Raw genomic sequence first — 20,910 nt, 5'->3', positions numbered from 1 at the left:
AGACAGAGGGAGGGAAAGAAGAGGGAAGCGGAAGAGGAGGATGAGGAGAAAAAGCAATTTATTGGACACCATTGAAAAAATGACCAGAGCACTGATATGATTTGGCTCTGTGTCCCCACCCAAATCTCACCTCAAATCGTAATCCTCACATGTTCAGGGAGGGACCTTCTGGGAGGTGATTGTATCATGGGGGCAGTTTCCCCTATGCTGTTCTTGTGAGTGAGTTCTCACGAGATCTGATGGTTTAAAAGTGGCACTTCTCCCTTTGTTCTTGCTCTCTCCTGATGCCTTGTGAAGAAGGTGCTTGCTTCTCCTTAGCCTTCCACCATGACTGTCAGCTCCCTGAGGCCTCTCCAGCCATGTGAAACTGTGAGTCAATTAAGCCTCCTTTTTTCTTCAATAATTACCTAGTCTCAGGTATTCTTTATAGCAGTGTGAAAACGGACTTATACAGGCACAAACTTTTTGAAAATTTTCACTTTATAATTGTTCCTCTATAAACTGTATTTTAGGTTAACCATAGCACTAGTTGATTAGAAAAATTTCTACTTTACCAAATTTTCCAGGTAATTGATGTGCAGTCACTTCCATAATTAAAAGAAAACATTCTGGGCCAGGTGCGGTGGCTCATGCCTGTAATCCCAGCATTTTGGGAGGCCGAGGTGGGAAGATCACGAGGTCAGGAGTTCGAGACCACCCTGGCCAACATGATGAAACCCCATCTCTACTAAAAATACAAAAATTAGCTGGGCATAGTGGTGCACGCCTGTAATCCCAGATACTCAGGAGGCTGAGGTAGGAGAATTGCTTGAACCTGGGAGGCGGAGGTTGCAGTAAGCCGAGATCGAGCCATTGCACTCCAGCCTGGGTGACAGATCAAGACTCTGTCTCAAAAAAACAAAACAAAACAAAAACCATCATATTGTAGCTCCTAATGAGGCAATTTAAGTTAAGGTAATTAATAGTTGAAATTATCTTAGTATTAATAAGTATGGGAAATATTGAGTTCTTCCTGATATGATGCCAAGTACAGTACTCAATACTTATGAAAAGTTTTTGCACTTTTTAAGGTTGACTCAGAATCGAATCAACTTGCATTTAGGAAAGAGTTAATTCCCATTTATAGTGTTTTCCAGAGATAGAAGAAGTTAAGTGATGCACAAAGAAGGAAACCGGAAAAAAATTCAGGCTGTACATTTTACAAGACCTATCCTTTGCAAAAAATTAAGGAGAAAGAAGAGAGAGTGAGAGTTCTGAATTACAGAGACTTGAGAGGCATGATAACCAAGTGTCAAATGTGGTCATTATTTGGATTTTGATTCACATGGAGCAAATTAGAAGATTTTTCTTCCTTTTCTTCTTCCCCTTCCTCCTCTTTCTGGTCCTTTTTGTTTTCTTTAAGGTCACTGAAGAATTTTAACTACAGACAGTGCTTTTTTTTATTTTATCACATAACAAACCATCCCGGTACTTAGTGGCTTAAAATAACAATCATTTATTTTCTCACAATTTTTCAATTTGATCATGACTCACAGGGGTTGGGGGTGGGGTTCCTCTGGCATCAGCTAAGGTGGCTCATCTGGGCCTTACTACCAAGATGACCTCATTCCCAGGGCGAGCACATTGGTGCCCATGTCATCATGGAGACCAGATGGGACAGACACCGGAGCTCTCAGTTCTCCTTCATGTGGATCTCTTTACATGCTGCTTGGGCTCCTCATAATAAGGCAGCTGGATTCCAAAGAGAAGAAAATGGAAGCCAGAAATTTTCTCAAAAGCTAGGCTTAACTGAAACTTTGTAAAAAGTTCTGGAGATCTATTGTACAGCATGATGATTATAGTTAATAATAATTGTGTTGTATATTTAAAAATCGCTAAGGGATTAGATTTTAAATGTTTTCACCATAAAAAATTGATAAGTATTTGAGGTGATGGATATGTTACTAGTTTATCTATTTCACAATGTATACGTATGCCAAAACATCACACTGGATACCATAAATGCGTACAATTTTTATTTTTCAATTCAAAGAAATGCATAAAGGGAAAAAGGTTTACAACTAGTGCAGTGACATTTCTGCCACAGTCCAATTTTCGGTGTAGTCATAGTCTCAGCCGATATTCCAGAGACTGGAGAAATAGACCCTACCTTTCTGTGAGGGGAATGTTTCCTGGTTTGAAGTAATCAGGAAACAATTTTTATTTTATTTTTTGTTTTTTCATTTTATTTTATTTTATTATTATACTTTAAGTTTTAGGGTACATGTGCACAATGTGCAGGTTTGTTACATATGTATCCATGTGCCATGTTGGTGTGCTGCACCCATTAACTCGTCATTTAGCATTAGGTATCATCATTCTCAGTAAACTATCGCAAGGACAAAAAACCAAATACCGCGTGTTCTCACTCATAGGTGGGAATTGAACAATGAGAACACATGCACACAGGAAGGGGAACATCACACTCTGGGGACTGTTGTGGGGTGGGGGGAGGGGGGAGGGATAGCATGAAGAGATATAGGAAACAATTTTTAGATTTATGAATGCATTCTCTTTGTCTAAAAAAAGTCAAAAAAAATTAGAGATAAATGAAGTATGTAGGAGTGAAATAACATGATGCTGAGACTTGCTTTAAAATACTTTAGCAGGGAAGAAAAAGGGGATAAAACAGGACGGATGAGGTAACTTTTGCAATATCTTGATAATTATTGAATATAGGTGAGGGGCATATAAAAGAATTAGTGTAGTCTACTTTTGAGTATGTGTGAAAAATTTTTAATCTTTTTTAAATCAGAATTTGAAATAATATTATAGCTCCTAAAATAAAAGATTATAAAGAAGAAATGCAAAGTCCTAGTTTCATCTAGTTTAGCTTTTGATTAAATTTTAATATTGTATCTCAAAATATTTCTTAAATAATACACTTCAAAAGTACTAACTTGGAAAGGTATGCAGAAACATTGAAACCTACAGGGGTACTGAGGCTCTTGGGAGGCATGATGGAAGGGAGGCCAAACAGGAAGGGCTGCTTGACATTGGTGCATATGATATCTGTTTCCAGTGTTTGAAAGCAACTGTGTGAGGATTTAACGCTATGAACTTCTGCAGCCATCTTCAAGTCATGAAAGGAAGGGCAAGGTACTCATTATAGACGGTAATCATAACTGATCTCACTGACCCTCTCCTTCAGTGACAACAATTGTCAATCCATAGAACTGTTCTTATATGTGAACAATAACCCTTCTTGATTAAACATTCTTAGTCATGTAGTCTATTACCTGCAACTCAAAGCATTCTTAACTGATAACACTTTAAAGCAGAAGGTGCCAATGTGAATCTCCAGGTGTTGCTAATTAAAATCAAGGGGCTATAGATACCCTTCCTTAGAATATCTTATTTCTAATAAGGGTATTGAAAATAAATGTTATTTAACAAAAAGTAAGTCCAGGACCAAGTGATGAAGAAACTTATTTGCAAGATCTAAATTTAACTTTAATTATTTATTCATCTGTTTATGGACACTTAAGCTGATTCCATATCTTGGCAACTGGGAATAATGCTGCAATGAACATGGAGGTGCAAATATCTCTCTGACATACAGACTTCATTTCCTATGGATACATACCCAGTAGTGGGATTGCTGGAAAATGTGGTATTTATACACAGTGAAATACTATTGTTTTCAAAATGAAGGAAATTCTGTTATTTGTGACAACATCGATGAGTCTGGAGGATACTACGTTAAGTGAAATAAGCCCGAAACAGAGAGATAAACACTGCATATTCTCGCTAACGCGGAATCTAAAAAAGTCAAATTCATAGAAGCAAAGAGTAGAATGATGATTACAAGGCTCTGGAGGATTTGGGGAGTAACTAGAGGAGATGACGGTCGAAAGATATAAAATTTTAGTTAGACAGGGAGAACAAGTTCAGGAGATCTATTGTACAACATGGTGCTTTTAGTTAATAACAATATATTGTACACGTGAAAACTGCTAAGAGAGTAGATTTTAAGTGTTCTCACCACAAATAAATATGTAAAGTGATGCATATGTTAGTTTAATATAACCTTTTCATATACATATTTCAAAACATCATGTTGTATATCATAAATATATACAATTTTCATTTAATTAAAAAATAAAGAAAAATAATAAAAATTTAAAAAATAAATTTAACTTTTGGAACTATTAGTGCATTTAAAAAATAATTAGATTTCAAGCATATCTAGAAATAAAAGACCTAAATGAATATCAAAAAAAACCTAGTTTTAGCTGATGTTTTGATGTTTTCAAATAACTAAGTTTAACATGCCATCATACAGAGGAGTTTACTGAAGACACAGAAGCTAAGTATCATCCTCAAGTTTACACAAGATGATATAGTTAATATAAAAAGCATAAAATTTGGAACTAGATATTCCTGGACTAGATTCCAGAATTTACCATTTTCTAGTTTTGGCCTTGGCAAGTTACTTACTCTTCTGAGCCTCAATTTTCTTATCAAAAAACAAAACAAAACAAAACAAAAAAACAGAACATTTTTAAGGTTTTTTTTTTTTTGAAGGAGTGAGACAATATGCCAAAGTCCTTAATTTCAAAACTTAGTTTGAAGCGCACAGTAATTAAAACAGTGTGATACTGGCATGGAAACAGACATGTAGACCAATGCAATAGAATGGAGAGCCCAGAAATAAACCCTCATTTATGTGGTCAAATGATTGTCAGCAAATCTGTCAAGACCATTCAATGGGGAAAGTACAGCCTTTCAACAAATGGTGTTGGACAAATGGAATATACACATGCAAAACAATAAAGTTGGACCCTTACATTACAGCATATACAAAAAGTAATTCAAAATTGACAAAGTCCCAAAGAGCTAAAACTATAAGTTATTAGGAGAAAACACTGGGAAAAATCATCCTGACATTGGATTCGGCAATGATTTATTTGACACCAAAAGCACAGGTAACAAATACAAAAGTAGATAATTTAGACTTTATCAAATTAAAAAGAAAAAAAAAACTTCTGTGCTTCAAAGGACACGATTAGCAGAGTAAAAAAGTAACTCATTGAATGGGAGAAATTATTTGCAAATCACATATCTGCGAAGAGATATCCAGAATATGTAAGGAACACCTACAATTCAACAATAACAAAACCAAAAACCAAACGAACCAAATTTTAAAAATGAGCAAAGGGCTGGTATAAACATTAATATGAAGAAAGTACATAAATGGCTAATAAGTAAAAAGATGCTCATCATCACTAATCACTAGGCAAATGCAAATCAAAACCATGAGATACCATTTCACACTTATTAGGGTAGCCACTATTTAAAAAAAAAAAAACACAAACAAACAAAAAACAGAAAATAACAAGGGCTGGCAAGGATGCAAAGAAATTGGAACCTGTGTGTACTGTAGGTGAGAATGTAAATGACGCAGTCAGTGAGAAAAACAATATGGTGTTTCCTCTTTAACATGGAATTAACAAAAAATCAAGCAATCCCCTTCTGGGTATATACCCAAAAGAATTGAAAGCAGGGACTCAAACAGATATATGTACACCTATGTTCATAGCAGTCTTATTCACAATAGTCAAAAGGTAGAACTAATCCAAGTGTTTATCAACAAACAAGTAGATAAGCAAAATGTGATATATACACAAAAAGGAATATTATTCAGTCTTAAAAATGAAGGAAATTGTGGCACATGCTATTGCATAAATGCACCTTGAAGACATTATGCTAAGTGAGGTAAGTCAGCCACCAGATGGCAAATATTGATTCCACTTACAGAAAGCGTGTAGAATAGTCAAATTTAGAGAGACAGAAAGTAGAAAGGCTGTTTCCAGGGGCTGAGGGGCAGGGGAATTGGGAAGTTAGTGTTTAATGGGTATGGGGTTTGAATTAGGAAAGATGAAACGGTTCCGGAGATTCATGATGGTGATAGTTGCACAACAATATAGAGGTACTTAATGTTACTGAACTGTTTACTTAAAAATGGTTAAAGTAGTACATTTTAGATTTATGCACTTTGCATATCTTGCCATTTAAAAATGTGTTTATCTCTATATCTTGTCATGTAGGGAATCAAACGTTTTGTTAATTGTTGAAAGAGAAAATAGGAATTGGAGATGGGAAGAAATATGAGATGGACCCTTGACCTACCACCTTTAAGAGGAAGATGTTACTTTTAACCTGAAGAATAATATTTTCTCCAGGTTTGCCTGTAGTTGTTCTCAATGCATTTTCACTGCAGGTTTTAAGACTATCATTGCCACCTTTGAAATCTGTTTACACAGATCATGGTAAGTCTTGTTCTCTCATGTTATGCGTCAGGGTTCTTCATTAATTTAGGAAATTGTTTGTTCAATAAAGGCCTATATTATTTGATAATGGTCTCTGAATCCCCTGGATTATGGCAGGGATTTTACTTTGTAATAATCTCCCATGAGAACTGGCCAAACAGCTGTGAAGGCAAGAGAGAGCTACAACAGGCGATCGTATTTCTCAAAGCAGGGCAACAAGAGAGTGAAGCTGGTCAAAATGAATCTTTTCTGCATTTCGCTGGTAAGTTCCTTTATTTGCAGCATTTATTTCTCATTTTAATTTTACTGTGTCAAAAGGAATGAAATTAGGATATATTCTAAACTTCTTATGTGATGGTATTAATACAGTTAGCATCTCAGAAAGTTCACATCACAAAGAACAGTGAGAAAGGATGCTTTCATTAAAGCCCTTAAGCCAACTCTATTCAAAGGCAAGTATTAAAAAAAGTTCTGCAACAATTACTAGTTATTTATCATTTTGATGTTGAATTTTTAAGTATAATGTTCTGGGAACAGTATTTTTGAGAAATAATTTTCTTCTATTTGTTATGAGACAAAATTTTGCAAAATACGCAGGCTTTGTTTTGCCTGCTTTGCTTTGAGACACCCCAGGAATCAAAATTTCTTCTTTGTTCCTTGAGTAATGAATTCCTTTCAGTGCTGGCTTGGTTAAACTTCCATGGAGGTAGTTTTCTGAGTTGCACCACACTGTAAATGCAAGGTACAATAGATTAATCCACTCCTGGAGATGTGCTTACTCAAGGGTATAAGCACCTCTCAAATTCGTTTTCACATTATTACTTTTTTTTCCTTAGACTGAAGTGGATCAGTGAAAGTTATCAGGTAGTCATGGATCTGAAAATACTTTATAACTCTAACCTGCAATTGTGACCATCTGCCAATGCTTAAAAATGGATTTCAAAAATAATTTTATTCATTTCTATCTGTGTTTACAGCAGGGCATTTTGTCTATTCATTGGTTTTTCAAGATGTCGCTGGGCGATCCCCCTCATTTGGGAAAATAAAATGGCCTAGTTCTGATGTTTGTTTTCTTTCCTAATTGCACATAAGATTAACATAAGCAGTAGAGATGGTGCTGACATACACTGTAATACCTAAACAGGAGGCATTTTAAGCCAAGATAAGGGATTTAATCTTAGAGCATCTTGAAAAATAAAATGCAATTGTGAGTTGTGGGAGGCTGAATCATCGAGTTCTTGTTGCCTATATAGCCAATTTACAAAATAACTGCCAGCTCTCAACTTTGCTTTGTGCCGTATAAATCTGACGGCAGAAATCCCATTTCAGGTGATTTAAGTGGTATTGTGCATACTTTTCTAGTTGATCTAAAAGAGCTCTATGTGGTTTGTATGAATATACTTCCCATGGAAATAGGCAGTGTGGCACCAAAGACGATTGCTTTCTGAAATCATTTTGAATGGTAATATAATCAGTATGCTAATGTTTCTATAACATAGCATGGTTCAGCGTGGCGTGACATACGTTTGTAATGCTGCTGCTAAAGACATATAACCATATAATGAGCTTGATTGTCTTCCTCTGTGATATAGGGAAGGGAGCACATACTTAAAAAGGATTGCCTCAAAGTCCTGACTCATGGACTCAGTATGACTGTAACTCTTTTCTGTCTGTTAAAGTTGTCCTTAAGCAGTTACTTGCTCAGAAACATATTTCATTAGACGGAACCATCAAGAACCCCAGGTTTTTGTTGAATCATTGCAAAGTTTATGTTATCAAATTCAATTGCTTTAATAAGAAAATGTGTATGAGGTACTTAAAAAATAAACATTATCTTAGGTGTTTTTTATTCCTTCTTGTGGAATAAATACATAAAATAATTTAGTGTAGGTTCTCAACCAGAGTGTTGTGACACCCTACTGTGCTGTTACAACCTTTGAAAAAGGGGTGGGGGTACAACTCTTGTCAGGAATTTATGCAAAATCCAAAACATATTTTATCCATGGCTGTAGGAATGTGAACATGTGGGACACTGCATTTAAGAAAAGAGAATAAAAACCACTGGTTTAATGGAAAGATTCTTGAATTTTAAAAAAATGAAGGTATATGTAAAAACACTGACCTTTAAATCTCTGGGAAGCAGGTGATTTTAAACATTATGTGTCACATAAATATCACCACTAACGAAAGAATGAAAGAGTTAAACATCTTTTATTTAAGTGCAGGGGAAAATTGTAAATCTTTTAGTAAATGGGGTTTTTAAGAGAAATATAAAGGCAGAAACTTAATGAACTACCCATTCTGAACCAAGGATACTATAAATAATCCATTAAAGGTGATTGCTATTATTTTGGATCCATAAACTTGAAATGGGGTCTATCTTTCAACAGGGAGGCAGAAATATCCTTTTATATATGCCACTCTGACTCCACAATTTTTCTTAGAGTTTTACGTGGTGATGAGGCTTTTAGAAAACTTGCTTATTTGAGGCACAGTGATTTTTCTTGTTGAGCTCATCATATAGTTATTGCATTTAACATGTCTTTGTAACCTATGAGGTTACAGATCAATTATTCCTGCACAGTTTCTTCAGTAATTTGAAATGCTGCCTCTGTCTTTATTTGGATTCTTTATTCTATCCCATTGGTTCATTTCTATCCTTTTCCTTTTACTTGTTCTTTTAAGTACTTATTAAAATATTAATAATTCTACTGCCAAGTGAGTCTTACTCAGAAGAATACGCCGCTCCCCATTTGTCCTTCTTCAAAGTTTGGACCTCGTCTTTTTTCTATATAAACTTAGGTTCGTATTGTCAAATTATGTGAATACCTTTGATGGGATTTTGATTGAAATGAACTTGAATTTTACACCATTTTTAGGGGAAATTGACTTCGTTATGGTGTTAGGTCTTTTCATCCACAAACATAGATAACTCTTTATTCAATTCTTTCATAGCCTTCAGTAATATTCTACAATTTTCCCTATGTTATCTTGCTTACCTTTTGTGAAATTTATTGTTAGGCATCTAAGAATTTTAGATGCCATTGTGAATTTTTCTCCAAGTTTGTTGATGCTGATTTAGAGATACATTATTGACATATTGATATCCAAACAAATAATTTTCCTGATCTTGAAGAATTCTTCTCAGAGATACTTTGTGGTTTTCTCAGATTTGCTGTGCAAATAATCTATAAATTATTCCTTTTCTTAGCATTTAGGTTATTCTTAAGTTCTTTATCTTCCATAATATTGACAAGTAGAAATGCTATGATAGCAGCCATCCTACTCTTATTTCTAATGCTCATATAATTATTTATAATTCAGTCTTCATGAGGAAATTTTTTTAAAATAACTCTAATCAGGTTAAGGAAGTCCTGCCTTCTCCCAATTTGCTAAGATTTTGACGTGGGTAAACGTTAAAAATTTTCAAATGCCTTAAATATTTATTGAGATTAACTTCCTTTTAAATATTTTAATTTATATTTAAATATTGAAGCATTCTTACATTTCTATATTAAACACTAGTTGGTCATAATGTAGTTTTATATGTACTATTTGATTTTGTTGATATTTTATTTAGGATTTAAAAAACTATGTTAATACCTAAAATTGATCTGTTGTTTTCTTGCATTAATAGGAAAATTCCATCATTTTCTTTTTCTAGAATTCCTATTAGTAGTATTTTGTCATCTTTTAATATATCTTCCAAACTTTTACCTGTGTGTATCATGTTTTCTATTTATCCTTCTATGCTGCACCCTAAGTGAACTCAGCATTTTCTAATTCTCTCTTACGAAAGGCCTAGAGTTCAATTTTTGATTAATTCATATAAATTTCTGTGATTATATTATTCATTTCCAAGACTTTGTAATTGTTCTTTGCTCCTATTGTGGTTTCATCATAAATTATTTCTTTTTCATCGAATATTACTTTTTTATTTAGCTCTTTGAAGATTACATATATTCTTTCTTAAATTATCTCTCCATCTATTTTATGATTTTAATTTCATCTGGAATGAAATGGTTTCATTTTCTGATTGTCAATTCAGTTGGCTCTCTTTCTCAGCATTTGATCTCTTCATGTGCTTTGGCTAATTTAGAATGACAACTCTTTCTCTTTCTCTCTTTCTCTGTCTCTCTCTCTCTCTTTCTTTCTTTCCTGGCTTCTTCACCTTGCTTTATCTACTAGTGAGGCAAAAAATCTCATGTCTTCCTGATGCCCCAATTAAAAACCAGGGATTACAATGCTGGTCCAGAGATCTTATTCCAGCAGATATATGGACTATTACTAATCTAGACACTGAACTATTGGTAGCTTGTTTCATATTCTGTTTTGCTGGCCGTGTTGTTAAATTTTGCTTTTCTGGCCCATATCTTCTTGTTAGCAAGAGCTCTAGCAGCGGTTGGCAGAAGCTTTTTTCAGCCCCCTTTTATAGCGGTGGTTGCTACCACAGGCCCTGTATTTCCATCATGGAGTTTGCCTTATGTAGAGGACATCTATTGCGTGCTACCCCTCAGGGTTTAAGATCTGTCCAATGCTGTCTGTTTTGGGATGGGAGCTTAATATGTCTAAAACTTTAGTATCACTCACTACTTTGTATTTCTGTTAGGTTTCCCTACATGTTTACGTATTTTAGAGCACTCATGACTTACTTAGTTCTTAATAATTTTCCCAGTAGTTTGTAATGTGTTTGGAACGTGTTACTTAAAAGAGGAAACAGCAAATCATATTGGCCAAATGTTCTAAAGGTAGACAAGGCATCCAATCTTCACTTTACTTATATGTTAATATACCTAGAACTTTTCAACATATTAAGTGCATACTGTCTACCTCTCTCCTTTAAGACTGCTTCTAGATGATGTCATAACTAGACTAATTATATCTTTTTTAAAAAGTCAATTTGATTAATAAATTTTCTTCCCAAATACAAAGAAGTTATAATACATTACACAATGATTTTAAATCCAAACTCATGCATTTTAAATTGATTTTTTCATACAAGGATAAAAATGAATAAATAATATTTTTATTATCAGTGTTCTAAACATTAATATTAATTCCTTGACTGTACTTGTAAAATGTTTTTGCTATTTCAAAACATGCCTTGAATTTACTTTATCCTTATAGCTTCTTGCTGCGTGTGTGTGTGTGTGTGTGTGTGTATGTGTGTGTTGCAATGTGTATCATTTGCCCTTGACGCTTTTTCAGTCTTTCAAATTTTTAAAATTTTTGTAGGTACATAGTAGGTATATATATTTATGGAGTACGTGAGATGATTTGATACAGACATGCAATGTGAAATAAGCACATCATGGAGAATGGGGTATCCATCCCCACAAGCATTTATCCTTTGAGTTAAAAACATTCCAGTTACACCCTTTAAATTATTTTAAAATGTACGATTATTATTGACAACAGTCACCCTATTGTGCTATCAAATAGTAGCTCATATTCATTCTTTCTATTGCTTTGTACCCGTTAACCATCCCCAGCTTCCTCCCAGAACGCCGTTACTCTTCCTAGCCTCTGGTAACCATCCTTCTAATCTCAATGTACAGAAGTTCAATTGTTTTGATTTTTAGATTCCACAGATAAGTGAGAACATGTGATGTTTGTCTTTCAGTGAATGAATTATTTCACTTAACATAATCATCTCCGGTTCTATTTATATTGTTGCAAATGACTGGATTTCATTCTTTTTTGATGGCTGAACCATACTCTATTGTGTATATGTACCATATTTTCTTAATCCATTCATCTGTTGATAGACCCTTAGGTTGTGTCCAAATCTTAGCTATTGTAACAGTACTGCAACAAATTGGGAGTGAGATTGTTGGAGCATATGTTAGCTCAATTTTTTGTTTTTTGGGGAACCTCCAAACTGTTCTCCATAGTGGTTGTACTAATTTATATTCCCGCCAACAGTGAAATAGGGTACCTTTTTCTCCACATCTTCACCAGCATTTACTAGTACCTGTCTTTTGGATATAAGGCATTTTTAACTAGGGTGAGCTAACATCTGTTGTAGTTTGGATTTGCATTTCTCTGATGATCAATGATGTTGAGCACTTTTTCACATGCCTGTTGCCATTTGTATGTCCTCTTTTGGAAATGTCGGTTCAAATTCTTTTGCCCATTTTTTGTTCAGATTATTAGACTTTTTCCTATAGAGTTGTTTGAGTTCCATATATGTTCTGGTTATTAATCGCACATCAGATGGATATTGTGCAAATGTTTTCTCCCATTCTGTGGGTTGTTTCTTCACTTTGTTGATGATATCTTTTGCTGTGCAGAAGCTTTTCAACATACGAGACCATTTGTTCAGTTTTGCTTTGGTTGCCTATAGTTGTGGGGAATTGCTCAAGAAATCCTTTCCCAGACCAATGTCTTGAAGATTTTCCCTAATGTTTTCTTCTAGTTTCATAGTTTGAGGTCAGATTTAAGTCTTGAATCCATTTTGATTTTATTTACATATATGGTGATAGATGGGGGCCTAATTTCATTCTTCTGCATTTGAATATTTAGTTTTTCCAGCACTGTTTATTGAAGAGACTGTCTTCTCCCCAGTGCGTGTTCTTGACATCTTTGTCAAAAATGAGTTCACTGTAAGTGTGCTGATTTGTTTCTGAGTTCTGTATGTTTTACATTGGGTCTATGTGTCTGTATTTATGCCAGTACCATTCTGTTTAGGTTACTGTAGCTCTAATTATAGTCTAATTTGAAGTCAGGTAATGTGATTTCTCCAGTTTTGTTCTTTTTGCTTAGGATAGCTTTGGCTATTCTGTGTCTTTTGTGGTCCCATATAAATTTTAGGATTTTTTTTTTCTATTTCTGTGAAGAATGTCACTGGTATTTTGACTGAGGTTGCTTTGAATCTTTAGTTTGCTTTGAGCAGTATGGACATTTTAACAAAATTGTCTTTTAATCCATAAACCTATATTATTTTTCAATACATCTATGAACATAAACTATTTTTCATTAAATATTTTCAAGTTTTTTATGTCCTTCTCAATTTCTTTCATCAATATCTTATAGCTTTTATTATAGAGATCCTTCACTTTGGGATTTAATTTTATGTGTGGCTAGTGTAAATAGGATTACTTTTTAATTTCTTTTTTATACTGTTGCCTGTTCTCATAGAAGTGCTACTGGTATTTTATGTTGAAATTTTATCCTGCAATGTTACTAAATTTGTTTATTAGTTCTAATAGTTTTCCTGTAGAATTTTTAGGGTTTTCCAAATCACATCATATCACTGCAAACAGGTATAATTTGACTTCTTCATTTCCAGTTTGGATGCCATGTGTATCTTTCCTTGTCTAATTTCTCTAGCTAGGACTTCCAGTACTATGTTGAATAACACTGGTGAGCCATGTTGTATTCCAGATCTTAGAGGAAAAGCTTTCATCTTTTCCCCAGTCAGTATGATACTAGCTGTGGGTCTATTGCGTAAGGCTTTTATTATATTGATGTATGTTCCTTCTAGACCCAGTTTTTTTAGGTATTTTTTTTATCATGAAGGAATGTCAAATTTTTTTAAGTGATTTTTTAGTATAAATTTATATAATAATACTGTTTTTAAACTTCATTCTGTGGATATGATGTATCATATTGATTGATTTGAATATGTTGAACTTGGATGATGAATGATCTTTCTAATATATTGTTGCTGAATTTAGTTTGGTAGTATTTTGTTGAGGAGTTTTGCATCAATATTCATCAGAGATATTGGCCTGTAGTTTTCTTTTATTTGATGTGTCTTTTTCTGGTTTTGGTATCAGAGTAATATTGGCCTCATAGAATGAGTTTGGAAGTATTCCCCTCTCCTCCACTTTTTGGAATAGTTTGAGTAAGATTGGTATTAATTCTTCTTTCAAGGTTTGGTAGAATTCAGAAGTGAAGCTCTCAGGTTCTGGGCTTTACTTTAGTGGGAGATTTCTTTTTTTATGGCTTTGATCTTGTAACTTGTTATTGGTCTTTTCAGGTTTTGGATTTCCTCTTGGTTCAATCTTGGTAGGTTGTATGCATCTAGGAATTCATCCATTTCTTCTAGATTTTTTAAATGTATTGGTATATAGTTGCTCACAGTAGCCACTAATGATGCTTTGAGTTTCTGCAGTATCAGTTGTAGTGTCTACTTTTTCTTTTCTGATTTTATTTATTTGGGCTTTATCTCTTTTTTTTTTAGTCTGTCTAAAAGTTTGTCAATTTTGTTTAACTTTTCAAAAAAACAACCTTTTGTGTCATTAATCTTTTGTATTTTTTTAAACTTCAATTTCATTTATTTTGGCTCTGACCTTTATTATTTCGTTTCTTCTACTAATTTGGGGTTTGGTTTGCTCTTACTTTTCTAGTTCCTTAGGATGCGTTGTTAGGTTGTTCATTTGCAGTTATTCATCTTTTTTGATGTAGTCATTTATAGCTATAAACTTCCCTCTTAGTACTGCCTTTGGTGTATCCTATAGGTTTTGGTATGTTGTGTTTCTATTATCATTTCTTTCAAGAAATTTTGCAATTTCCTTCTTAATCTCTTCATTGACCACTGGTCATTCAGGAGAATATTGTTTAATCTCCATGTTGTATAGTTTCCAAAATTCCTACTCTTATTAGTTTCTGGTTTTATTCCATTTTGGTAAGAGAAGATGCTTGATATTATTTCAATTTATTTAATGTTTTAAAACTTTTTTGTTTTACATATGTTGTATTCTTGAGACTGATCTATTTTCTATGGAAAAGAATGTGTATTCTGCAGCTTTTGGCTGAAATGTTCTGTAAGTATCTATTAGATCAACTTACTCTATAGTGAAGATTCAGTCTGATGTTTCTTTGTTGATTTTCTGTCTGGAAGATCTTTCCTAAGCTGAAAATGGTATGTTAAAGTCACTAGCTATTATTGTATTCGGTCATATCCCTCTTTATCTCTAAAAATATTTTCTTTATATGCCTGAGTACTCCAGTGTTGGGTGCATATATATTTAAAATGTTTATATCATCTTGCTGAATTGATCCCTTTATCATTAAATAGTGACCTTCTTTGTCTTTTCTTATAGATTTTGTGTTGAAATCTATTTTATCTGATATAAGTTTAGTGACTTCTGTTCTTTTTTGGTTTTCATTGGCATAGAATATCTTTTTCCATCCCTTTATTTTCTCTGTGTGTGTGTGTGTGTGTGTGTGTGTGTATGTGTATGTTTTTAGACAGTGTCTCACTCTGTCACCCAGGCTGGAGTGTAGTGGTGTGATCTTGGCTCGCTGCAATGTCAGCCTCCTGGGTTCAAGTGATTCTTCTACCTCAGCCTCCTGAGTAGCTGGGATTACAGGTGTGTGCCATCACACCTGGCTAATTTTTGTATTTTTAGTAGACATGGGGTTTCACCAGGTTTTTCAGACTGGTCTCAAACTCCTGACCTCAGGTGATCCATCCACCTTGGCCTTTCAAAGTGCTGGGATCACAGGTGTGACCCACTGCATCCAGCCAGTCTATATGTGCTTTTATAGTTGAAGTGTGTTTCTTGCAGGCAACAGATTAATGGGTTATGTTTTTTCATTCATGCAGCCAGTCTGTCTTTTGATTGGAGATTTTAGTCCATTTACATTCAATGTTATTATTGTTAATTAAGGACTTACTCTTGCCATTTATTACTTGTTTTCTGGTTGTTTTATGGTCTTGTCTTCCTTCTTTCTCTCCTTCCTGTCTTTCTCTAGTGAAGGTGACTTTGTCTGGGGACATGGTTTAGTTTCTTGCTTTTTACTTCTTGTATATTCATTGTATGTTTTTTGGTTTGAGTTTACCATGAGGTTTGCAAATATTATGACTCATTATTTTAACCTGCTGACAACTTAACACTATTTGCACAAACAAGCAAGCAAAAAGAAAACCAATTAAAACTCTATACATTAAATTTGTCTCCCTGCTTTTTAACTTTTCATTGCTTCTATTTATGTTTTATTGTACTGACAGTGTCTTGAAAAGCTGTTGTAGTTATTATCTTTCATTGGTTCATTCTTTAATCTTCCTACTTAAGATAAGAGTATTTTACACACCACAGTTACAGTGTTATAATATTCTGTGTATTTCTCTGTACTTCCTATTACCAGTGAGTTTTGTATCTTCAGGTGATTATTTATTGCTCATCATGGTCCTTTTCTTTCTGATTGAAGTACTCCCTTTAGCATTTCTTATAGGACTGACCTGGCGTTGTTGAAATCCCTCAGTTTTGTTTGTCTAGGAAAGTATTTCTACATGTTTGAAAGATATTTTCACCAGATATATTATTTTGGGGTAAAAATTATTTTCCTTAAGCACTTTAAATATGTCATGCTACTCTCTCCCGGCCTGTAAGGTTACCACTGAAAAGTCTGTTGCCAGACATATAGGAGCTCCATTGTATGTTATTTGTTTCTTTTCTCTTGTGGCTTTTAGAATTCTTTCTTTATCCTTGACAGTTGGGACTTTGATTATTAAATACCTTGAGGTGGTCTTCCTACGGTTAAATCTGCTTGGTGTTCTATAACCTTCTTGTACTTGGCTACTAATATCTTTCTCTAGGTTTGGGAAGTTCTCTGTTATTATTCTTTTGAATAAACTTTCTATCCCTATCTCTTTATCTACATCCTCTTTAAGGCCAATAACTCTTAGATTTGCCCTTTAGAGGCAATTTTCTAGATCCTATAGGTGTGCTACATTGTTTTTTGTTCTTTTTTCTTTTGTCTCCTCTGACTGTGTATTTTAAAATAGCCTGCCTTTAGGCTCACTAATTCTTTCTTCTGCTTACAAATTCTGCTATTAAAGGACTCTGATGCATTCTTCAGTGTGCCAATTGCATTTTTCAGCTCCAAGATTTCTGCTTGATTCTTTTTAATCATTTCAATTTATTTATTAATTTATTGGATAGAATTCTGAATTCCTTATCTGTGTTATTTTGAATTTCTTTGAGTTTCCTCAACACATCTATTTCAAATTATCTGAAAGGTCACATGTCTCTTTCTCCAAGATTGGTCCCCGGTGCCTTATTTAGTTTACTTGGTGAGGTCCTGTTTTTCTGGATGGCGTTGATGCTAGTAGATGTTCTTCAGTGTCTGGGCATTAAGGAGTTAAGTATTTATTCTAGTCTTCACTGTCTTGGATTATTTGTAGCTGTCCCTCTTGAGGAGGCTTTCCAGATATTTGAAAGGACTTGTGTTTTGTAATCTAAGCTGTGTCTGCTTTAGGGGATATCCCAAGCCCACTAGCACTGTGGTTCTTGCAGACTCGAAGTACCTCATTGATGGTTTTCGACCAGATATGGGAGAATTCTCTGGATTACCAGTCAGTGACTCTTGTTCTCTTTTGTTAGTTTCTTCCAAACATACAGAGTCTCTCTCTGTGTTATGAGTTACTGAAAGCTGGAGGTGGAGTGACACTGGCACCCCTGTGGCTACCATGACTATGACCGCGCTGGGTCAGACCTGAAGGCAGCACCACACTGGGTCTTGCCCAAGGCCTGCTGTAACCACTCTCTGGCTACTGCCTGTGTTCACTCAAAGCGCTTGGGCTCTACAGTCAGCAGGTGGCAAATCCAGTCATGCTTCAGTCCTTCCCTTCAGGGCACTGAAGGCCCCCAGGCCCAGGGTGAGTCCAAGAAGTGCAGTCTAGGAGTCAGGGATTAGAGTCTAATACATTAGAAGTCTACCTGGTGTTATTGTATTACAGCTGAACTGGCACTCAAACCACACCATCCTTCCCACTCTTCTCTCCAGTTTTTAAAGACAGAGGAGCCTCAGTCTGTAGCCATACCACCCTAGGTACAAGGAGTACTGCTAGACTAGCACAGATGCTCTCTTAAGGCCCAAGGTCTCTTAAGTCAGCTTTTTGTGAATGCTACCTGGCCTCGGACTTACCCTGCAGGGCACTGGACTCCTCTCTGGCCCAGGGCACGTCCAGAAATGCCATCCAAGCATACAGTCTTGAAATAAGAGACTACAAGAGCCCAGTCAGTGCTCTACCCCCATGTGGCTGTACTGGTACCTAAGGTGCAAGATAAAGTCCCCTTTGCATTTCCCTCTGCTTTTCTCAAACAGAAGGACTTTTGCTCTGTAGCCACCACAGCTGGTAATGTGTTGATTCTCATCTGAAGCCACTAAGTCTCAGAGGCTTTCCCAAGGCCCTTGATGTAGTACCTGGGTATCACTGCTGGCTATTCAGGGCCCAAGGGCTCTTCAGTTAGCAGGTAATGAATACTGCCAGGACTGAATCCTTTCCTTCAGGGCAGCGGTTTCCTTCTGGCCTAGGGTTGCCTAGAAATGTCGTCTGGGAGCTAGGGCCCGGAAGGGGGGTACCTCATGACTCTCACCAGTGCCCTATTATGCTATGGCTGAGCTGGTACCCTCGATGCAAGACAAAGGCCTCCCTACACTTCCTTCTCTCCTCAAGCAGAAGGAAGGGGTCTCTTTTGGAGCCTCAAGATATGCAGTGTAGGGTTAGGGGCAGGGTGATGCCTGCACTCCCTTGGCTGCCCCAACCGGTGTCTCAGTGTGTCACATGCCCTCTCAGTCTACTGTCTCTGGGCTTAGTTCACACTGGCACACCCGTAGGAGCTGCAGTCCTTGTGTTCTAGACTGCCTTTCAAGTTTACTGGAGACAAAGAGTGCTGCAGCCCTGGGTGGCAAGGTTTGCAGGCACTCAACTTTGGACCATTGGGATCGGAGATTCCCTTCTGGCCAGGGCTGGTTTAAATGCTCCATCTATGGCTGGGCATCAGCTGAGTTTGGTCTGGGTTTTCTTTCTTCTCTAAAGGGACAGCACTAAGTTCCATGCTGCACAATGGCTGTGTTCTCCCTCCCCCAGAGCCCAGAGATGCTCTCCACACCAGGCCGCCGGTGCCATGGTAGGGGAGGAGTGGCATCAGAGGTTTGGGACTGTTTTTTCTATCTCTTCAGTGCCTCTTTTAGTGATTTGATGTTAAAACCACGTACTATGAGTGCTCACCTGAATTTTGATTCTTATGAGGGTGTTGTTTTTCTGTGTAGATAGTTGTTAACTTGGTGTCCTTATTGTGGAGAAACGATCAGTGGAGCTTTCTATTCTGCCATCTTGCTTCACCTCCTCTGCCCTTGAAACTGCTACTTTACAGTTGAGAAAGCTAAGTCCAGCAGATTGTATTTCTTATAAAGGGAGCTGGTACCAATTAGAGATATACATGTAACTCAAATCTGTGACCAAAACAGTTTATTGGTGTCTCAAAAGGCATTTATTTAGTTTTTTGAACTTAATGTCTTCAACATACCTCTTGAGGAATTCCCTCACTGTGTGCCTGCCTCTGCAACACTTAGACTCTTGTTTAAATTCTTGGCTCTGTAATAATGGTGGGAATAATGATTCCTGGCTGTGTAATAATTCCTGGCTTTACTGTATTGTTCACGGTTGAAAGTTAGCATACTGTAAACTCTTAATCCCTATGCCCAGGATAACTTAAATAAAGTACTATATAAAAGTGGGTGGATAAATTAGGCACCTTTTCAAGGAAAATTATTATTCTGTTATTCCTTGACTCATAAATCTCTGTATTGCAGGAAGGCTCTATGGATAGCTTATATGAGCCTATCCCAGAGCAACAAGCTAACCGAGAAAACACGTCTAGTAGAACTGATTCTCCTATCCCACCCTTTGGAGAGAGTGAACAAACACCAAACAATCTCTTCGTGGTGAGTGAAGCATTGACTGGAGTGGATTTTTTTTTCTCTATTATAGATCTAGAATCTCTTGCCTAATGATACCTATTAATACAGCAAAAATTCACTGTTCTCAGAAAGTTATTCCTTTTCCTTTAGTTTCTGATTTTCTCTTTCTTGTCTTTTTTATGATTTTGGCTTATTAATATGAACCACCATTTATTGAATGTGCACTAGATGATTATGTAAGTTAACACAATCCTCAAAGCAACCTTATGACTATAAATAATTATACCATTTTCTAGATTTGGAAGTTGCGAGAAAGAAAGGCAAGATAAGATACTAAAGGATATAAACTATTAAGTGTTAAAGTTGGCATTTAAACAGATATATATCTGAATCAGTAGTTTCTGGCAAATCAGGTTGTGGTTGTGGAGGAGACCTAGATTTATAGCATTTGTCAATTTCCACAGTGTAAATGCTCCACCATGGCCAATTTCAAGCTACTCATAGTTTAACTACAGGTTTGCAGTATCTGAATATTTAGTTAATAATTATCTCAAGTGCTGATTCTGGCACATCACTGGCTGCTTTCAAAGTTTATGCTCTAACCACTGTAATAAACTGTTTCTTGAATTTATGGATACACACCATCATTTCTAAAAGGTAAGTGTTACAAAAAGGCAAATGCAAATTGTTTTGTGAATTATCTTTAAAATTACTAGAGAGAGAGTTCTCTGCATTATATAAAATTGTACCTGTCCCTGTTTAACAGTGCTGGCTATTCTAACTCTTAGGCAATTGATCTGTACTTAAAATACAGTCGACCCTTGAACAACATGGGTTCAAGCTGTGCAGGTCCACTTATACGCAGATTTTCTTTCGCCACAACTGCTCCTATTCCTCGACCTCCTCAGCCTACTCAATGTGAAGATGACAGGAATAAAGA

At 35.7% G+C, this 20,910-nt stretch overlaps 1 protein-coding gene across 1 annotated transcript in view; it reads left to right on the top strand.

Annotated features, from left to right (window-relative positions):
- The first annotated feature begins 6,453 nt into the window (after positions 1–6,453).
- The window catches only part of LOC100607341 (putative uncharacterized protein ENSP00000383407), a 67,419-nt gene continuing 52,962 nt past the window's right edge, over positions 6,454–20,910 (top strand). The window contains exons 1-2 of the mRNA XM_030805979.1: positions 6,454–6,573; positions 19,863–19,994. Of these exons, the coding sequence (XP_030661839.1) occupies positions 6,454–6,573; positions 19,863–19,994 (252 nt within the window). The remainder of the gene's footprint in view (positions 6,574–19,862; positions 19,995–20,910) is intronic.

Source organism: Nomascus leucogenys, chromosome 25, assembly GCF_006542625.1.
Source record: "Nomascus leucogenys isolate Asia chromosome 25, Asia_NLE_v1, whole genome shotgun sequence".
In the NCBI taxonomy this organism is placed as follows: domain Eukaryota; kingdom Metazoa; phylum Chordata; class Mammalia; order Primates; family Hylobatidae; genus Nomascus; species Nomascus leucogenys.
The sequence above is the reverse complement of the archived record's forward strand: the minus strand, read 5'-3'. Positions and strand labels throughout refer to the sequence as shown.